Source organism: Ursus arctos, unplaced genomic scaffold, assembly GCF_023065955.2.
Source record: "Ursus arctos isolate Adak ecotype North America unplaced genomic scaffold, UrsArc2.0 scaffold_7, whole genome shotgun sequence".
In the NCBI taxonomy this organism is placed as follows: Eukaryota; Metazoa; Chordata; class Mammalia; order Carnivora; family Ursidae; genus Ursus; species Ursus arctos.
Window position 1 is genome coordinate 50,550,778 of NW_026623089.1, and position 21,587 is coordinate 50,572,364.

The following is a 21,587-nucleotide window of genomic DNA, read 5'->3' on the forward strand; positions in this document are numbered from 1 at the left end:
ATATGAACACTAGACACAATGAAAAGAGAATAATTCAAAATACTGTGTTTTGATATACTGTATACTTAAATAACTATTTTATAATCCATGATAGCAGAAAAAAGATGTTTATCATTATTTTTGAAATGAGTCAACTGAGCTTGAAGGAAGTCATAATTGGAAACCTAATGATAAGGTAGGTATTTTACCATTTTTTACTTGGTAGGTTTATTAAGATTTTTTATGTCTTATAAATATTACCAACCCCAGTAATAATAGTTATGGAAATTAACATGGCATGTCAGATATGGTTCGCTAATACCTTGCTTTAGTTCTCAGAAATATGGCTATATAAGAATGGCATGTTTCAGGATTGCTGTCAGGATATGATAATTTAATATACCCAAGAGTACACTAAGTATTATGGAAGCATCTGTGAAACTAATAAGTCAGTGGACATTCCGATTCTTAGCAATGTCTACAGACTTTATAAAAAACTTCCCACAAAGTATAGTCCCAATTCAGCTCATTTGACGAAGAGAAAATGCTACAGGTCTACCTGAAAATATCACAATAACCACCATGACAGGCCGAAATAAAAACGACATTCAGGAATATTTATAAAACAGCAATGGCATTAAAAGGCTGTTGGTTAATTAAGGTAGTTAAAATATACACATATTTTTAGGAGAGAGCAAATGAAGATATTTGAATGATGTTACAGAATTCTGTTTATCACTGGCCTGAAACCACATCATCTCACCACTGAGTCTGACTCCCCACTTTAATATATTTTTACAAAAATCAATTCTTAATTGATATAAGAAAGTAAATACACATTCACAATTGGAAAAGTTTTAGAAATTCAGAATGGACATTTTTAAATAAGGAACTATAACTGGAATATGTATCGATTTAATTCACTATTTGCCATGACAGAGGTTCTTGACCTGGGCTCCAAGAATTAGCAAAAAGTCTTTTGAAATCTATAACTTCCAAAAATTAAATGAAAAATTTGTGAGTAAATAAATTTTTCTGGTAGGGTTCAAAGCTAAGATTAAAAATCACTACTCTAAGAATATCAATCTACCTGAGAAATGCTAGCTATATTCCCAAGTAAAGTAATACTTTAAAGATTTCATTTAGTTTATTATAGCTGTCAAATTAAATAAATGTTAACATTACAAGGAGCTATGTAAGTGTAAAAATATTTTTGAGGAACGAATAATGGAATACATGGCGCTCTTTAACTTTATTACATGTGTATCTTTCTGGAAAAGTTGAACTAAGAAGGTTTTGGTGGGTTATTGTACATTTTATATTTTATTTGATTGTGACTGTTTCTGTCATATCCCCTAAATTTAACAGTACTATAATAATATGATGTGGTCTTAAATTCTTTATAGAATGAAGAAAGAAATACTTTGAAAAAGGAATATACAAAATGACCAGAAAAACTGGTGGCAGAAATCTCTATAGAGAACAAGAGGAACGTAATTTGAAAAAGCAGCAGTCTATCTTTCATACCATCTTCCAACTATGTAGCATTTGCTAATATCAGGACAATGTCAGAGAAAAAGATAGTATGAGTATGTCCTAGAAGTCTAGAGGGTTCCCTCCAGCTTCCAGAAGCTATTTCTAAGGGGTAGAGAGAAAACACATGATGCACACAAGAGTTTAGAGTCAAATGAGTATACTAAGCAGCTGAGAAACCTGTGTTAGTCTGAAACTGGGTAACAGTAAATATGAATTTATATATGAACTTGTCTTCCTGAGTTAATTATTAGAAGGAAGAAAATGGTTTTTTATTTTTTCATCACACTTTACCAAATATATTTTTTTAAAAAAAACTTCATCTACTGTATGTCATCCATCCAAATAAAAAAATTGACACTTTAAAGAACTGACCCCAAAACATAGTTATATTACATCTAGAACAAATAAATAACAAAAGCTTGAAAGACCTTTTTAAAGTGCCTGCAAGAAAGAAACAGGTAGCAGCAAGAAATCAAAATAGACTTATTACAACTTCCATTACATATGTCAAAGAACAAAGACATAAATTCATTATGTGTCTAATTAGGAACAATTGTATCATTTGTAGCCATAATACCTGAGTATCACTGAAATTATTATGAAAGATGTAGATATAAGATTGAATCCAGGGGCCACAGGGAATAACCGCTAATGGGTACAAAGTTTCTTTCTATGGTGATGTGAATGTTCTAAAGTTAGATTATGGTGATTGTTACAGAACTCTGTACATATTCTAACAATCATTGAATTGTACACTTTAAACAGGTGAATTTTATGGCATAAAAATATCTCAGTAAAGCTGTTATAAAAAGATTAAAGCCAATTTTATCTAGGATAGACAACAGAACACATGGGTTAAGTTATTTAAGATTTAAACCTCTATAATGTGTACAGAAAAATATGTTGAAAAACAGACTTATGCATACAGATACGAAACTATTTATGTCCAGCTTACATAAAATTTCAAAGATATGGCAACACATAAAAATGTACACGGCCATCATGTTTATAAATTTCCCCTCTCTTAATCATGTTTATTAAAGAGATTTAGTAAACATTTCATCTTCTTAATCAGTTGCTGACTGGTCTGAAATACATAAATAAAGTACATGGAAGTGGAAACATTTCAGTAGATGGTTTGTTAATTCATTTGGGGCTCTATATAAGGGCCTACTGTCTTAACAACTAAGTGCTATACACATGTTTATTTTCTTACCATTCTAAGGCAATTAGCACATAGTGTGGTTTCTAACCTCCTATAAATTCCAGGGCTTCATTATAATGCCACAAGACCAAAACACAAAAATCTCCAATCTTTATCTTTAGAGCTCAAAACTTCTTTAACTAATATATCTTACTTCTACAAAGTGAAAAGATTATTCTATTTAAGTAAAAATAATCTTACTTTAATATTCCCTCCCCGTATTAGAGTTCTACATTTGACAACATGCCAAAATAAGACTTAACGAAAATTACAGAAATTCAGGAGTAAATTGCACAACTTGGAGAAAACATTTATCTACAAAAATCGCAAAGTATTAGCCTAAAAAAGTGATAACGTTATTAGCATTTAATGTGCCCCCGCAAAAAATCTAGAGAAATTGGAAATGAATACATAAAGAATTTCTTCAAGGAAGAAGTAAAAACATTAATCATTTGTGCAGCTCCCAGAACATCAATACACACACATGGAAAATTCTTTAAAGTTAAATATTGAACTCTAATGCTAATGCTTAAGAAGCCACATAATTAACAGTCTTTTTCTTGTATCTCTCTGTATTATATCTGAACTTTAAAAAAATGTCTTTACCACATAGTTTTGGACTTTACTTGAAAGTATACCAAACTGGCACATAAAGTTTTAAATCACTGTATGACAAAAATTTGGGTATACTAAGTGTCAGGAATTATACACAAACATGAAATGCTCAACAGAAGGAAAAAAAACAAACCCTCTACATATTTCTTCTCTTACATTTTTTTTTGAGTTTATAATATTTAAGGTAACCTAAAAGTGTATTTTCAAATAAAGACTAAACAAGTCATATTAACCCCTAATGAAGTTAATGAAGCAGTGCTGAATAGGATGGTCAAAAACTCGGGCAAAAAATACAGAATAAATCCAAATGAGGATCACTGATTTGACCAAAATAATCAGAGTTCTAATATTTAACAGTTGAAAACTGCATTTAGAACACAGATAAAATGAAGAGTCAGTGGTAGTTCAACCATCCTACCTCCTTAAGCAATAATCTCAGAAGAATATTATAAAGATTAGTTTATAAATTCCAAAAAGTGTTTTGAATTCTATCTAAATGTTTCATAAAGAATTGTGATATCATAAATCAGATGTCATTTACAAAATAACTTAAATTTTTAAAAAATTCCATTAGTTTACTTACTCTACCAAAGTATATTTATTTTAAAAGTACAGCTTTCAAAAGATAGTATTACAAAGGTTTTTTCCATAGTCTATTATCATTTAAGACAATAAGTTTAAGTAACTGTCCACAAGTTAGTAAAACTTTCCTATCTTCAACTGTCCAGATTTTTTGGGGGAGGGGTGGGGTATAAATCATAAACATACATATTAAAGTAATAGTTACCTTACATTTTTTACATTACTCCAGTTTCTATTAGGTTACCATTACAAGACAAATTCACTGACTTTCACTAGAACCTTTTTCAAATCTTTTCACAACAGAGCTAAGAATGTCAGATGATACATACTACATTTTGAGCATAATCAAAACAAACTTTAAAATTCCTAGCCAAGTTTTACTTGTAAGTATATCTTTTGGTAAATATTATCAAAAGATAACCAAATCCTAAAAAAACAGTAATTACATATTTTATTATACATTCATTCCAATTTGGAACCACATTCATAGAAAACATTGCTAAAAGAAAATTTTCAAATATATGATCTCTTAGACTATATTTCTTACAACTTATCACAACACCTCATTTTAAGGATGTTAGTTACTGCTTTCAAGCAACTGAGAAAGATATTTAAGTGTAACTGAGTCTAAATAACAGTTCTTTTTTTTTTTTTTAAGATTTTATTTATTTATTTGACAGAGAGAGACAGCCAGCGAGAGAGGGAACACAAGCAGGGGGAGTGGGAGAGGAAGAAGCAGGCTCCTAGTGGAGAAGCCTGATGTGGGGCTCGATCCCAGAACGCTGGGATCACGCCCTGAGCTGAAGGCAGGAGCTTAAGGACTGTGCCACCCAGGTGCCCCTAAATAACAGTTCTACTAAGATAAATTAGTACTCGTGGCATCATTAAAAATTTTAGTAGAAAACCCAAATAGGCCAAACGAAATGTGAGATGTAAAACCCAAACAGTAATTATTACTTGTCCTTCATATACAAATACTATTTCTTTCAAAATATAAACTCTAGTCCGTTCTTCCAAGGTTGTACAGTTCTCCAAACCATGTGTCTCCTACTCATCTCTAATTATACCTTCTTTTATTCCAGAAGTGAACATTAGTAACACCTTCTTGAACACCCTACTCTCACAAAAACCATATTCCTCAAAATGGTAGGATTCTAGGCTGAAAAGAGATAAGCGGTCAAGACAGAGTTATAAAATAAGCATAGAGAGGGGAAAAGAGATCCGTAATCAGCCATGGGAACTGGAACAATCACAGAAAGAAGAAAATAAACATAGTTGCCAAAAGAAAATTACAACTGCAAGTCCCATAAACTCAGACAATGATCGACAAACTATGATTCTCTGTTCTTTCATTTAAAGGGCTTAATTTTCAATCAGTAAAAAAGGGAACAGATCTAGCTAAATCTATGGAGTAAGTTATAAGATACTGAAAGCTTTTGATAATCCTATTTCTTAAATATCTGTTAATATCTCAAGTTTAAAACTTTCCCCATGATAAGTCTAAACTTCCAAGGTGATTAGTATTTGAAACTTGGAAACTTTTCTCAAAAAAAAAATACATTAGAAATAATGCATAGATTTCTATGCAAAATCTCACTGTATTCACAATGTAGTCTAAAACACTATAAAGGGGTGACTGAAAATATTAGAAAAAATTACTATAACATTAGTAATTATATACAGATGAACAGCTATATATTTACTAAGCTGAGAATTTTAAAAATTATTTTTAATTGATAAAATGTTGGTAACTAAAGAATTTTACAGAATCTAAAATAATAGTTTGGGGAACTTATGAGGCTGAATCAACCTCAAGACCAATTTAAAACTCATTTCTCAGGGCGCCAGGGTGGCTCAGTCATTAAGCAATGAACTCTTGATTTTGGCTCAGGTCATGATCTCAGGGTCATGAGATCGAGCCCCATGTAGGGCTATGCGCTGGGCACGGAGCCTGTTTAAGATTCTCTCTGTCTTTCCCTCTGCTCCCCAACTCCCTAAAAATGATAAAACTCATCTCACCAAAACTTGAAATTTTTGCTGTTACTTGATTGTTCCCTCTAACAGATTTATGAGTGATGTTTTTTTTTCATTCTAGCTTTCAAACAGTTCAAGAAAGAAAAAATAAAATTTGGGGACAGGAAAAGAAAAAATTAATGAGGTTAACTGAGAACTAAATCTGCATTTTGAAATAAATACCATGTTCCATGAAAGTCAGTATAGAACAATAGACACAGAGATAAACCATGGTTAAGTTAATAATAAGTTCAAATTCAAAGAGAAAGTTAGCTAGGCAATCTTGCAGAAAAAGACAGTCATCTAAGAAAGGTAAAGAAAAATCAGCCTGGGGATTTCAGCTTCCAACCAAGATGGAGTAACAGGAAATGGATTTATGCTTAAACAATTTAAACTTAAACAATTATAAAAATGGAAAAAAAAAACCCTGTATGTAACAATCTTCAGACACTGAATAATAATCATACAAGGAACAATATCAGGTGACTCCTACAATTGCTCAAACTTACTCCCTGAAGACAGTTTCCAAGCTGCAGTTCAGACAGAGAGAGCCTTAAGTAGAGTCATTCATCTCCACTTGAGGAGGCCACGGTGGCCAGCACATGCAAGGGCAGATACTAGACAAGACAGAGGTGACAGAAAGAAGAGATTTGAAATGAAAACTTGAGATCTGCAGGGGTTTCCCACTGAGTCTTCAGCACATGTGCATAAGGCAACAACCCAATGCCAAAGTAAGAGCCAGAAAAAACAAAAAACAAAAAACCACGTGGAATAAAATTAGTAGGCAAGGATATTAAAACAGCTGTTATAACTACATTACGAAAGTTAAAAATGAGAGACGGCAACATGAGTATGTAAAGTAGTCATGGCAGAAGTGAAGAAGGCCCAAATCAAATTTCCAGGGATGAAAACTGTCATGTCTGAGGTAAAATCTACACTGGATGGGATTCATGGCAGATTAGACATTGTAAGAGAAATGACTAAGTTTAGGACACAGCTATATTAATTATACAAATTTGAAGAAGAGAGAGAGAAAAAATGTAAAAAGCATACTAAGGTAAGGGACATTCCAAGGGGCTTATTAATAACTGGACTTTCCAAGAGGGGAAGGGGATGGAGAGAGAATATATTTACAGAAAAATTTTCAAACCGAACAAACCACATTCACAAGAAATATAAAGAAAACCATACCAAGGTACATCATAGTAAAATTGCTTAAAACCAGTGATAGAAAATCTTAAAAAGCAGAGAAAAAGAGATAGATATGGAGAAACAATAAGGATGACTTCCTTTCTAAAAATAATGCAAGGCAGAAGACAGTGGAGAAACAGACTGTATATATCTTCCAACAGGAAACAAAAACAAACATGGTGCATACAACAATGGTTTTTAAAACTATGGACATCAAGGATGAAAAATAGTGATCTTTGAGAGATGGGAAACCATCCAGGTGAGCCCTAATACTGAATCAGCATACTGCTTGTGAGAGTTCCCAGGCTACAGCAAACAGACGCTGAAATGGGAATGACAGAGCCCCGGCAGTCAGGGAGACAGAACTGAGGGTGGGAAGAATGGAGCAGTTAGAGTGCAGAGGCTAGAACAGCAGAGAAGAGAAAATGTTAAAGAGAACACTGGAAATCTGCAGATTCCTCTTGAACATTCATCAGATCAGAACTTAGGAACGAGCCATCCAAAAGAATGAGAGGGAAAAGGATTAGAGGAAACAGTACCCAGGGCACACATAATTCTGGGAATAGTGTCTGTTTCCACCATCTAGAGCAGAAGAACTCACTATTAACGGGGCATTGAGCAGAGCACAGGAAAGCCTTGCCTCAGTAGTAGGGAACATGTAGCTTTAGACCAGGGTTTCTTAACCTTGGCTCTACTGATATTTAGAACTAGATGATCCTTTATTGTAGAGTGCTGTCTTATACACTATAGGATGCTTAGCAACATTCTTGTCTTATACTTACTAGTATCAACATTCACTCATCATAATAATAAATATCTCCAGATTTTGCCAAATGTCCCTAAAGGGGAAAATTGTCCCTGGTTAAGAAACCACTGCCATTAAATAAATAACACTCTGGACTCACCTAACAAGACATAAAAGCAAGATCAAAATGCATCAGACTTGCCCCAAGTAACATAACTGCATCCCAGAATAAACCTCAAGAAGATTTATCAATGACAGCTAATGATTACTAAACCTACAAAGAGAAAGGAAAACATAATCTTTAATAAGGAGGATAACTAAACCTTAAAACTACCCCAGAATCAACACAGATATAAAGACTAACAGAGAAAGACATCAAAATAGTTCTTTTAACTGTATTTTATGTGTCCAAAGTAGAGACAAAGAAGAAATAAAAGACCCAAATCAATCTTATAGATATGAAATTAACAAATGAAATGAAGAATACTCTGTATGGGATTAATGACAGTTCAGATATTACAGGAGAAAATATTAGTGAACTAGAAGGCATACCAAAAGAAACTATCCAAAGTAAAAAACAAAGGAAAAAAAAAAGAATTCAAAAAAAGGAAAAGGGTGGCATCACTGAGCTATGAGACAACTTCCTGGGTAATTTGAGATGCAAAGGTGGGGGCAGCTGGGCAGAATATATATTTAAAATAATGGCTGAAAACATTCCAAACATAATAAAAATTACAAATCAACAGCTGTAAGAAGTTAAGCTCCATATACAAGAAACATGAAAAGAATACACTAAGGCACAATATAATCAAACTGATCAAAACCAGTGATAAATAAAAAAAATTTTAACAGCAGCCAGGGATGGGGGCATGTGAAATGTTTCGTCCAAAAGAACAAAGGTATGGATGTCAGATTTCTCATCAAAACCAATTCAAATGAGAAGACAGTAAAGCAATGTTTTTCAAGTACTGAAAGACAAAAAAAAACTGTCAACCTAGAACTGGCAAAAATCTCTTTTAAAAATAAAGGTGAAATAAAGAAGTTTTCAAACATACAAAAGCTGAAAACATTCATCACCAACAGACCCAAATATATGAAATGCTAAAAATGTTCTTCAGGCAGAAGGAAAATTATACCAGATGGAAATCTAATTCTAAGCAAAGGAATGAAGAGAACTGGAAGTGGTAATTAAATGAGTAAATATGTTTTTTAATTGTTGAAATTTCTTTAAAAGGTATTTGACAATTTAAACAAAAATAATGTGTTACAGTGTTTATAACATGAGTAAAAGTAAAATTTGTCTGTTGTATGGTATGTCAATTATATATTAATAAAGCTGTTTAAAAACTTAAAATTTTAAAAAAGGAAAATGTGACAATGACAGCATAAAGGCTTGGAGAGGTGAAACTGAAGTATGTTATTGTAAGATTATTATACTATATGTGACAGTTGATAATATTATGTAAAGGCAGACATGGCTCAGTTGGTACAGCATGCATCTCTTGATCTCAGGGTTGTGAGTTCGAGACCCACACTGGGCAGAAAGCTTAGTTAATTAGAAAAAAAAATGAAGGCAGAGAGTGATGAGTTAAAGATGTATACTATCAATCCTAATGCAGTCACTAAAATAAAAAAAAGGAGATATTAAGGAGATATTAAAGATATTATGGAAATAAAAATACTGGATTAACCTAAAAGAAGGCAGAAGAGCGTAAAACCAGAATGAAGGACAAACAGAAAACAAATACCAAGATGAAGAAGTAAAATCTAACCATATCAATAATCACATTAAATGGGAATGGTATAAACATCTGACTTAAAAGGTAGACATTGTTAGGTTGGACAAAAATTAAGATCCAATGATCTGCTATCTACAAGAGATGCACTTTAAAAATAAAGACACAAATAATTAGTAAAAGGGTAGAAAAAGATATACCAACATATCAATGGGAAAAAAAAGTTGGACTGGCTATATTAATATCAGAGTATCAGACAAAATAGTTGTGGGGACAAAGTATAATACCAGGAATAAATATTTCAAAATGACAAGTGGGTCAAGTAATCAATTCTACACCTTTAAACACACTGTTTAAACACACTGAAGAAAAATCTGACAGAACAGCCAAGAAGAATATACAAATCCATAATACTAGTAAACGGAAGATCTCTGGGAAATCTTCGTATTTAGAAAATAAATGACATGCTTCTAAATAACTCATGAATCAAAGAAGAAAGTAAAAGAGAAGGCAGAAACTTTTACAAGCTGAATGAAAATGAAAATGTGACATATCAAAATTTGTGGGAGGTAGCCAAATCAAAGCTTTCATAGCACTACATGTCGACAGTAGAAAAAAGTGTCAAATCAATGAATTATTCTTCCACCTTAAAAAACAAGCACAGGTGGAGCAGGAAGGGGGAGTGAGGATGAAGGATGAGGAGTAGAAGAGGAGCAAATTAAATTTAAAGTAAGCAGAAATAAGGAAATAATAAAGAACAGAAATAAAAAATCAACCTGGGCTCAGGTTTCCCATAAAAAGTTGCTAGAAAATGAAGCAATATTTACAAAGTAGTACTTTGTTTCACAAAATACTACAACAAACAAGTTGTCATTTTTGCATAAAGCAACAAGAAGTAAATAAAATCTCAAGAAGAGAGAAGATGTGAGTCCTTCCTTGGGGGGAAAATGATGACAAAATGCAGCCAAATGAGGGATATTCAAAATAAACAATGAAGGAATGGGAAGACAGGGTAAAATAATTGGTGGTGGATAAGCATTTAACTCATTTAAATGTAGACACAAGACTGTTAAGTATTATGGTTATAGAATAGAATGCAAATATTTAAATCCTAATGCTAACATGAAGAGCACCTGAAATTTATTTTTTCAGAAGCATAATTAGCTATCACCATAACCAGTAATCCTTAATCACATACTATCAAGGAGTTTGGGAATTTGGTTTAAACTTCATTGGAGGTGAAGGTAAAAGAAGATGTAAACATTTATTTAAACCAAAAGAAAATGCTGGTATATGCATATTCCATTTCAGCTTTTTTTCAGCAAAGTTTTTGATGTGAACTCTGCATTGCGGATTTACTGAATTATTTGACAGAGAAAATGATCAAGGTTTGGGATTTTCTCAATGCTCATGACCATTACTAATTTATGGAATAGTGGAAAGAAGAGCTGAGTATGTAGATCTGGTTTACATAATGCAGACAGATGTCTTAATTATGGAAATTTTTTGAATAGATATACTGAGCTGCTTCCTCAGACCAAGAAATTTTGAAATTAAAGAGCTCCCAGAATTTCAACTTGTTGAACCTCAGTAGTTTATATAATGAAAATGTGAGAAGATTGCTGACTCTACAGAACCAATATGGAGGAGCCCAACTAATTTGTTCAAGTATTGATATATCTACTCAATCTAAACTTGTGGTTTGAGCATATGCTAAGAAAAGACTACACTGGATGTTCTGACCTCAAAGGAAATTAAAGGTTTAAAAGAATGTAGAGGTATTATATATAAGTGATGAACCACTAAATTCTACTGAAACTAATATTACACCATATGTTAACTAGCCAGAATTTAAGTAAAAACTTGAAACATTAAAAAAATAAATTAAATTAAAAAATAATAAAAGAAGGGCAGAATATCTTTGCACAAATATCATTACATTTCAGAAGAGATTTCAAAGACTTTAATGAGTAAGGATTATGCTCTTAGTTAATAGGAAAATAGACAGTTGTAGAATATATAGCATCCAAGGTATCCCATATGACTCTAATATTTTCAGAACTATTTTAAAATAGCTAAACTACACAAACTATTGTTTTACCTGCCAATGTAAAAGACCATTCTTTTTACGAAATTGCTGAAAGAGAAACTAAGAGCTAACAACTCACAGATATTAGCTGGAGTCCATTTTGATATTTGTTTCTGGTTGTTTTTGACAAGTTTCAAAAATAATTCAATTTTCTTTATTAATTTGTCCCAAAACGATCACTCTACATTTTATATAAAACTGGACTTGTATAAATAGTTAATACTATTATAAAAATTCCAATTTACCCGAAGTTGGCTAGATGCATTACAGTACATAACTGTTAAAACTCTGAGTTGTTTGCAAAATGGGTCTATAACTCCTATAAAAATTCCTTTCATCCAGGCTTGGCCAATGTTAGATATACATAACTGTTAAAACTGAGTGTTTCCACTCATAATTTGGAGTCCAATAGATCTATATAGAAATATAATTGCCTGGTAAATGTAGTTTTCCACCATAATATATTGTCATACTTCATAGCCAATATAAATAATATGACATAAATAATGTTGAATTTTAAACCATGTGTTCTAAGAAAATCAGACTTTCAAATGTACAATGGTTTGAAATAGCACATAAATCCCCCCTAAAGAACCACACTACAAAAACATGCTCCCAAGATACTAACAAAAAAATTAGACCATTTAGCGAAACAGAAGATAATCAAGAGGGAATTTTTTTTTTATTTTTTGAAATGTTTTCTCACACACTGTCTAAAGAGCTAACATGACTTTCCTCTATAAAATCCTCTCAATGTAAGCATTTACTTGACATTATAAAGGGGCAGGATTTGCCATACAGAAGAATCAATAATAACCTTGTAAAGCCTAAAGCAGTGAACATAAACATGCTGTAGGAGACATTAACACTAGACTGAAAGAAATAATTATACTTTCAATAAACATGCTCCTACTGGATAATCAATTTTTTACACGTCTTTGCAGCTGTTTCACAGCTCAGGTAGTGAATGGCAGCAGCTGTTATATCAAAACCATATATTATATGCATATGAGGTACTTTTAATTTTTCATAGGTATCTAACTTATTTGCGATCAGCCACATTTAACTCATATTAAATAAAAACAAGGTGTTCATGGGGTGATTAATTCAGGAGGATTTTTAGTACCATCTTATTTTAGAAGTGAATTCTTAAACCAATTATTTTTATGTCAGAATATTTAATAATTCAAATTACATGCTGCCCTTATTCCTAGATTTAAGAGATTTGTCACGATCAATGTTTCTGAAATATTAAATTAAAACGTGTCATGGTAATTACTATGCAATAAACAGCAATTAAGATTTTTTAGGCAAATAAGCTCAAACTGTTTGCAGTGCATATTTATATGACTAATATTTTCCCACACAAAGCATGCATCATTCACAACAAGTAGCCTAAAAATATAAAATGTAAATTTGTAGAATTATTTCAAAAAATCTTAAGATCTTTTGATTTAATATGGAATTTGATACTTAGTTAAGAAATATCTATGTATAATGTATCCAAAAAGAGGTAGACTTAAATGTTAAGGAATACAAATAATGTTAGCACAGAATGATGTTTTTTCCTGTATTTGTAATAGAGAACCTAACACATGTTGTAAATAAATATTTAAAAATACATATCTACTAACAAACTATAATTAATAGTATAAATATGTACCAGAAATTTGAATTAGGTAAATACTTACTGCTATATAATAAACGCTTGCTTTTTCTACCAATGTCCAGTTTTTCTCTATATCAAGATGTTTTTCCTTTTTATAACAATTGGCAGCAGCAAGATTAGCCACAAGGGACCTAAATCAACAACAAAAAGCAAGTAGGCTTTAATACTATAGTTAAAGTTGTCGTGTACTTCCATACAATTAATTAGCAATATTTTTTGCAAATTGTTTTTTATATTTTAATTCTTAATTTTTCAAAATTGCTATACATTGATATTAATAAATGTAAATAAAATTAAATTTGTTTTGAGCACTTTTTGAGACTTCTATGTTGCCTTTGAGATAAAGAGATATCAATCCTTGCTCTAAATACCACCTGGTATTTTGAGAAACTGAAATTTATGTTTCCTTTGGTACTAAAATGATAAGATTATCTATTTTCTGCATTTAAATAGTTCAAAAATGCAGTTAGGAAATTAAACTATTATGTTGTTATACAAAAAAAATATGCAAAAAAAGATATATACACACACATACATATATACAACTAAACACTTATACAGTGTTTAAGTATCAACATACTATATACATTGATTATTTAATCTAATGCTTTAAAAGCCAAGTATGGGATTAACTTCACAAAACACACCTATAAATGTAGGCCCTATTTGCAAACCAATACATTTTAAAGACTGGAGTAAAATTAGTATCTATAGTTGAAAACTCCTTATTCTGGTCCAGTTGTGCAGCTGAAAAATCTAAGCAGGCTACTGCATTTAAACTCTTCCTACTCATGCCAGATAGGAATTTTTTTAATTGCCCAACAATTAATCAAATAATTATTTATGTGAAATACAAATTAATAAAAATATTTTTCTCATTCTGACTCAGAAATTAAAAAATAACTTGCCATTTTTTCACTCTTTCTAATCAAAAGGAAACAGTTACGGTTAAAAAATGGATACATCACTTCATCACTTGAGATTTTTATAATATGGTTGTTTCCTCTGTTAAGGAAAAAAAAACTGATTCTCTTCCAAAGCATATTTCTACTCATCCATATGCCAATTGACTACTAAAGGATATCAATTCAATTTATGCTCAATTAAATGATTAAAAATAAGAACAATATGAATCAGTATATTTATATGCAAGTATTACTATATTACCAAGTTAATTTACAAAGTCAGTCATCATGACTTTAACAAAATTTTGACTGAAATGGTTATATATAAAAATAAAAACAAACACTTCTGGCACCAGTTACGAAATTCTATTTTGATAATAAAACTACTCTTTGATAGGAAGCTACATTGTTTCTCCAAAATATAAGTATTCTCACTATCCAAATGAATGCGGTTCAGAGTTTAGAAAGAGAACCTGAATTAAGAAGACTAATGCATTATCCTAATTCTTTGATTCCTGGGTTTTGGAGAGTGGTGGTAAGAGTTACCAGCCCTGTCTAAAACAATTTATCCAAATCTTAGGTTCTATAATTTAATTGATAATGAATTTGATAGTGGGAGTTTCCCCCCAGTTTTTGATTTCCAATATTATCTGAACATTACTGATCACCATAACCATAATATTATAAATTAAGTAAATTAATTAAGCTTTTGACATCTAGGAGACCTAATATTATCATAACTGCTCTTTTAAAATAGCAATTTAGCACACAAAAACAATTTAGCGATTTTACACTAGACTGAGAGGTAGCAGAAGCAAAACTTGATCTATTTCTTGATCTACTGAGAAAAGTGCACCTGCATATTACAGCTAGTTTTAGGAAAACTGAAAAGGGAAAAGGTCTAAATAAAAATGAAATATCATTTCAGTATTTGAACAATAATGGTTTTATTTATTAAAACCTTAAATGATAAAGTTCTCCTATTTTAAAATGGTTTAAAAATGGTTTTGGCACTCTAATTAAACTCTCCTGGTTTAAAAATGGTTTTGGCACTCTAATTATTTTTAAAAGCTACATTTTAGTTATTTAATGACTACTGGCCAGAAGAGTGTCAGGTCCTTAACATACATCTGCTAAAGGTCAAGGAGTGAGCAAAGTAAGAAAGAGGAAGGGAACAAGGGGAAGAGAGAGAAAGGAGGAAATAAAGGAAGACAAGAGGCAAATAAGAAAGGAGAGAAAGAAGGGCAAGGAAGGAGACAGGGAGTGGAGGAGGATACACTAAATATTTCTAGCTATAAGGAAAGTAAAATTTCTAGTGAATCACTATTTAGAAAGAGATATTGTTGCTGATTTTAATAATATAATAGCTAGATAAGTTATTTTGTTTTTCCCTTGCAAAGGAGAAAAAAGGATGTGCTGATGAGCAACATAGTGTGTATTGAAGAAAAACCTCTATGTGGCTGCAAAAGGCGTGAATACAACCAATGTATGGAAAGTCCTGAGACACAGATTTCAAGTTCATTGAAAGAAGAATTTTCTAAAAAGTAAAATTGTATAGAAATGTAACGAATTGTTTTCTGAGTGGTGCATTACCCACACTGAAGCTGTTTGATATGGATAGAAGACTATTTGCCAGAAATGCTTTGCATGACCTAATGCATACGACAGTGGATATAATGCAGTATTTTATATATGTTACAAAATACATGAGTCTTATCTGTCTATGTATCTGAATATTCCAATCTCACGATATGGTAAAAAGAGCATTCTTTTCATCCCAGTTTCAGCAAGAAACTACAAGCACTGAAAAGAATGTTTTCCTGGGGCGCCTGGGTGGCTCAGTCGTTAAGCATCTGCCTTCGGCTCAGGGTGTGATCCCAGCATTCTGGGATTGAGCCCCGCATCAGGCTCCTCCACTGGGAGCCTGCTTCTTCCTCTCCCATTCCCCCTGCTTGTGTTCCCTCTCTCGCTGGCTGTCTCTCTCTCTGTCAAATAAATAAATAAAATCTTTAAAAAAAAAAATGTTTTCCTTATTTCCCTTTTCTGATCCTAATTACAAAAATTAGAGCCAGGGATGGATAATCTCAAAGCTTTCCTTCCACATGCCTCATGAATACAAAAGCAGGTACAACAAGGGCATTTTTTTTAAAAAGAAAAATGACATAAGAAGAGTTATTAAAACATTGAAAGCAATTAAAAACATGAGACCTAAATTCCAAATCCAGATTGGAATTCAGATTTTAGGACTGTTTAAATATCCAGTTGGAACAAACCTTTCCTTGGAATTACACTGACCTGTTGCTACCAGTGATGCACACAGCACAAGTCCCCGTTGTTTGCTCATTTTGCTCATAGTAATGAGCATCCACATGGGCTTCAGCTGCTTTTTTCTTCAAGATCTCTCCAAATGTATCTGTCCCAATGCAGCCAAAGAATGTTGCTGCTTTGTATGGCTGCTGAATCATCCACTGAAAAACAGGAACACAAATAATTTTAATGGCTTAGAAATATGGTACACATAGAATGGTGGCATAAAAGGGATGCTTTGGTAGATGCTGTGGCTGTTATGAATGGAATTCCAATCCTGTACTAATGCTTAGGATAACAAATTTGATACAACAACCCCATAAAATCTTATTATACTGCTTTCAGGGAGAGAAATAGAGCATAGTGGGGTTAAGAACTCAGGATCTAGTCACATAGACTCTAGGTCAATGCTAGCTTGATACAGAAAAATAATAGTGAATCCCAACAGAGGTAGAGTAGCATTGTCATTAAAAGCCCAGAATCTATACTGAAGACTGTCTGGGTTCAAATCTTGCCTCTGCTAATTATTACCTATCTGAGTAAGAGCATGTCACTAAACATTTCTATACCTCATTTTCCTCACCTATAAATGGAAAAATATATAAGTACATCTCATGAGGTTGTTGAGAATTAAACTAAATAACTTAATGTATATACACTGCTGAACACTGTATCCAGCACACAGTAAACGATATATACTAGCTGTGGTGGTCACTATTATTTTCATACTTGTTGTAATTCATATGTAAATTAAGCTAAACTATGCTTAAATCTGATAAATTGTTTTAAAAATTCAAGAATAGTGTTAAAAATTCTAATATCTCAGTCTTTCAGTAGTATCAAACTTTAATTTCCTTGCTATAAATTGGCAGTGGGTTGCTTTTAAAATGTGTATCTTAAAATATACCATGAACGATTATCTTTCATAATTACCTCAAATTCCTGAGATTTCTAATACTTACATTAACTACTCTAAAACCGTCATCTGTTTTGTTTGTTTCTAAAACCTGTATGAGCAAAATACCCCATATACTAAGTCAAAAGAAATCACAATCTTAACCACATTCTCAAATATTTGAATTATAAAAGAAATGCATGTATATTTGAGAGTTAAAGGGACAAAGAAACAAAAAGTAACAAAGAAAACTGTAAGATAAATATATAATAACTGTTAAGGAATTTGTTCTGAAGATACATGTCCACAAATATGAAACAACATATGCATAAGTACTCACTGAGACATCATTTGTAATGCCAAAAAGTTAGAAACAACCCAAATGCCCATCCATAGAAGACTGGTTGAATAAACTGATAAATCCCCTCAGTGGAGCATCACACAGCAACTTAAAAAACAATCAAACAACGATAAGCTATACAGAGTAGTCCATTTATATAGAGTAATTGCCAGGATCTTTTCTGAAGATCAAAAAAAAAAAAAAAAAAAGACCAGAATTCAAAAGTGTGCCTGTATGTGTGCATGTATGTTTTAGGAGACAGCGAGAATTAAAATCATATATATCCTTTTAGTACATACACATACTCTTTGAGAATTTATACATAATTTTAAGTTTGCTTATTTTATAAAAAGAAACACAGAGAATAAACCATGAACTAATGAAAAATGGTTTTCTATCAGAGTGGGCAGGAAAGGAATCAAGAAACTGAAACAGAAGAAAGGTTCCTCTGAATGTGCCACTACACATAAAGCAGCACGTTGAAATGCTAAAATTGTAGATTTTTTGAAAGTGCAAATCAATTTGAAGTTTAAATTCAGTGGAAAACAGTGATAAAGTTGAATGCACAGAAACAAATCAAAGAAAATATAAAATTGTAACATAATCCAATAGAAAAAATGCAAATAACTTTCAATATACTATTACTCTTCAATATACTAATATAAGGAACAAAACCCAAAAAATATTGGAGAATAGAACATTCAAAATTATTGACTCAGAAGAGCAAAAGGAAAGAAAAGAATGAAAAAGAGTGAAAAAGAACTTAAATAACTGGGTGCCTGGGTGGCGCAGTCGGTCAAGCATCTGACTGTTGATTTCAGCTCAGATTGTGATCTCATGCTTGTGAGATCAAGCCCCATGTCAGGCTCCGTCCGCACTAGGCATGGAGGCTGCTTAAGATCCTCTTTCTCTCCCTCTCTTCCTGCCCCTCCCCCTTTCTCTCGACAAAAAGAAAAGAAAAAGAAAGAAAGAATTTTCGCATTATGAGAATTCCAGAAGGAGAAGAGAAAAAGGACAGAAAGAATATTTAAAGCAATAATGGCCGAAAACTTCCTGAACACAGAAATAGAAATGGACATCCAGATCCATGAGGCCCTCCAAAACCCAAACAGGTTGAATATGAATAGGGCTACACTGAGACACATTACAAGTAAATTGTCAAAAGTTAAAGACAAAGAATTTTAGAAAGTTATATACAAGAAAACCCCCATATGAATATGGGTGGATTTCTCAACAGAAACTTTACAGGCCAGGGGAAAATGAGATGAAACATTCAAAGTATTAAAAGGAAAAAAAAAAACCTGTTAATCAAGATTTCTATATCCAGCAAATCTGTCATTCAGAAATGAAGGAGGGATAAAGACTTTCCTAAACAAACAAAAGCTGAGGGAGTTCATTACCACTAGATCTAGCTTATAAGAAACATTAAATGGAGTTCTTTGAGTGGAAAGGATGCTAATTAACATCATAATAATATAAGAAGGTAGCATAAAACTAACTGGTAGTGGTAAATATGCTGTCCAAGTTAGCTTCTGTAATTTGGTAATTGTGCATAATTCACTTAGAACTTCAGTTTAAGTTTAAAAACATGACTGTAGTAAAAATAATCATAAACACAATAATCTGTAATTAGTTACACAATATAAAAATATGCAAATTGTCCAGGAGCCTGGGTGGCTCAGCTGTTAAGCGTCTGCCTTCGGCTCAGGGCGTGATCCCAGGGTACTGGGATCGAGCCCCACATTGGGCTCCCTGATCCACTGGGAGCCTGCTTCTTCCTCTCCTACTCTCCCTGCCTGTGTTCCCTCTCTTGCTGGCTGTCTCTCTCTGTCAAATAAATAAATAAAATCTTAAAAAATACATATGCAAATTGTAACAGCAATAACCTAACGTGTGAGGGGGAAGAGAAGTAAAAGTGTAAAATTTAGGAATTCTAATGAAGTTAAGTTGTTATTGGCTTAAAGTAGTGTTATAATTTTAACATATTTTATGTAAGCCTCATGGTAACCACAAGGGGAAAACTTGTAGCAATTATACAAAATAACATGATAAAAAAGTCAAAGCATACTGTTACTGAAAGACATCAAAACATGGAAAATGACCAGAGGGTAAAAATAAGGAACAACATATCTACAAAAAAATTAAGAAATAATTAACAAAATGGCAACAGTAAGTCCATACCTATTGATAATTACAGTAGTCTCCTTTTTTCTGCAGAAGATATGTTCCCAGATCCCCAGTAGATGCCTGAAACAGCTGATAGTACTGATCCCTGTATATATTATGATTTTTTCCTATACATATATATCCATTATAAAGTTTAATTTATAAATTATGCACAGTAAGAGATTAACAATAATATAAAATAGAAAAACTATAACAAATATATTGTAACAATAGTTATGTAAATATTGCTTTCTCTCTCTCAAAGTATCTTACTGCACTTTACTCTTCCTTCTTGGGATGATGAGTGATGATAAAATGCCTAGATGAGATTAAGGTGAATAACATAGGCACTGTGACACACAGCATTATGCTACTACTGATGTTCTGATGACATGACAGGAAAAGGATCATCTGCATCCAGGCCATGGTTGACTGTAGGTAACTGAAACTATAGACTAGGGGTGGTAGTGGGGTAATACTGTGTTTCAAACATAAACATATTAAATTCTCCAATCCAAAGACATGGAATGTCTGAAATAAAAAAACAAGATCCAACAAGATGCTGCCTACAAGAGACTCACTTCAGCCATAAAGACACATATTGGCTGAGAGTGAAGGGATGGAAAAAGGCATTTCAAGGAAATGGTAACCAAAACAAAGCAGGGGTAGCTATGCTAATATCAGACAAAATAGACTTCGAACTAAAAATAGTACAAAGAGACAAAGAAAGTCATTATATAATGATAAAGGGGCCAATCTATCCATAAGGTTTAACAACTGTAAATATTTATGCACCCAACACTGGAGTACCTAAATATATAAGAAAGAAACACAACTAAAAAGAGTAATGAAAATCAATACAATGATAGGGACTTTAATACCCCACTCTCAACCATGAATCATCCAGATCATCCAGACAGAGAATGAGAGAATGGGAGAATGAGAATAAGGTAATAGTGAATTTCAACAAAACTATAGAACAAATGGACCTAACAGACATATATAGAACATTCCATCCAACAGCAGCAGAATACACATTTTTCTCAAGTACATATAGAGTATTTTCTAGGCTAGTTCATATGTTAGACCACAAAACAAATCTTAGCAAATTCAACAAGGCTGAAATCATACCAAGTATCTTCTTTGACTACAATGGTATAAAACCAGAAAACAATAACAAGAGGAAATATGGAAAATTCACAAATACATGGAAATTGAACAACACTCTCCTGAAAATCCAATGGATCAAAGATGAAATTAAGGGGAATAAAATATTTTCTTGAGAAAACTGAAAATGGACAGACCAGAATTCGAGGGATGAAGCAAAAGCAATTCTAACAGGGAAGTTTATACTAATAACTACTTACATTAACAAGCAAGAAAGATCCTAAATTAACAATCAAACATTATGCCTTATGAAACTAGAAAAAGAAGAACAAACAGCCCAAAGGTAGATGAATAAAGGAAATAATACAGATTAAAGCAGACATAAATGAAATAGAGAACAGAAAACAACAGAGAAGCTTAACCAAACTAAAAGCTGATTCTTTGAAAAGATAAGCAAAATTCATAATCCTTAGCTAGACTAACCAAAGGGGGTCAAAAAAAAAAAAGG

The 21,587-nt window shown here is 32.3% G+C and overlaps 1 protein-coding gene across 7 annotated transcripts in view; it reads right to left on the reverse strand.

Annotated features, from left to right (window-relative positions):
- ADK (adenosine kinase) overlaps nucleotides 1-21,587 on the reverse strand; it is a 518,384-nt gene that overhangs the window by 244,676 nt on the left and 252,121 nt on the right. For all 7 annotated transcript variants that reach the window (XM_026504506.4, XM_057308800.1, XM_026504502.4 and 4 more), the window contains 2 exons: nucleotides 16,560-16,732; nucleotides 13,382-13,490 (listed from right to left, as the gene is read on the reverse strand). In XM_026504506.4, coding sequence (XP_026360291.1) covers nucleotides 13,382-13,490; nucleotides 16,560-16,732 — 282 coding nt within the window. The remainder of the gene's footprint in view (nucleotides 1-13,381; nucleotides 13,491-16,559; nucleotides 16,733-21,587) is intronic.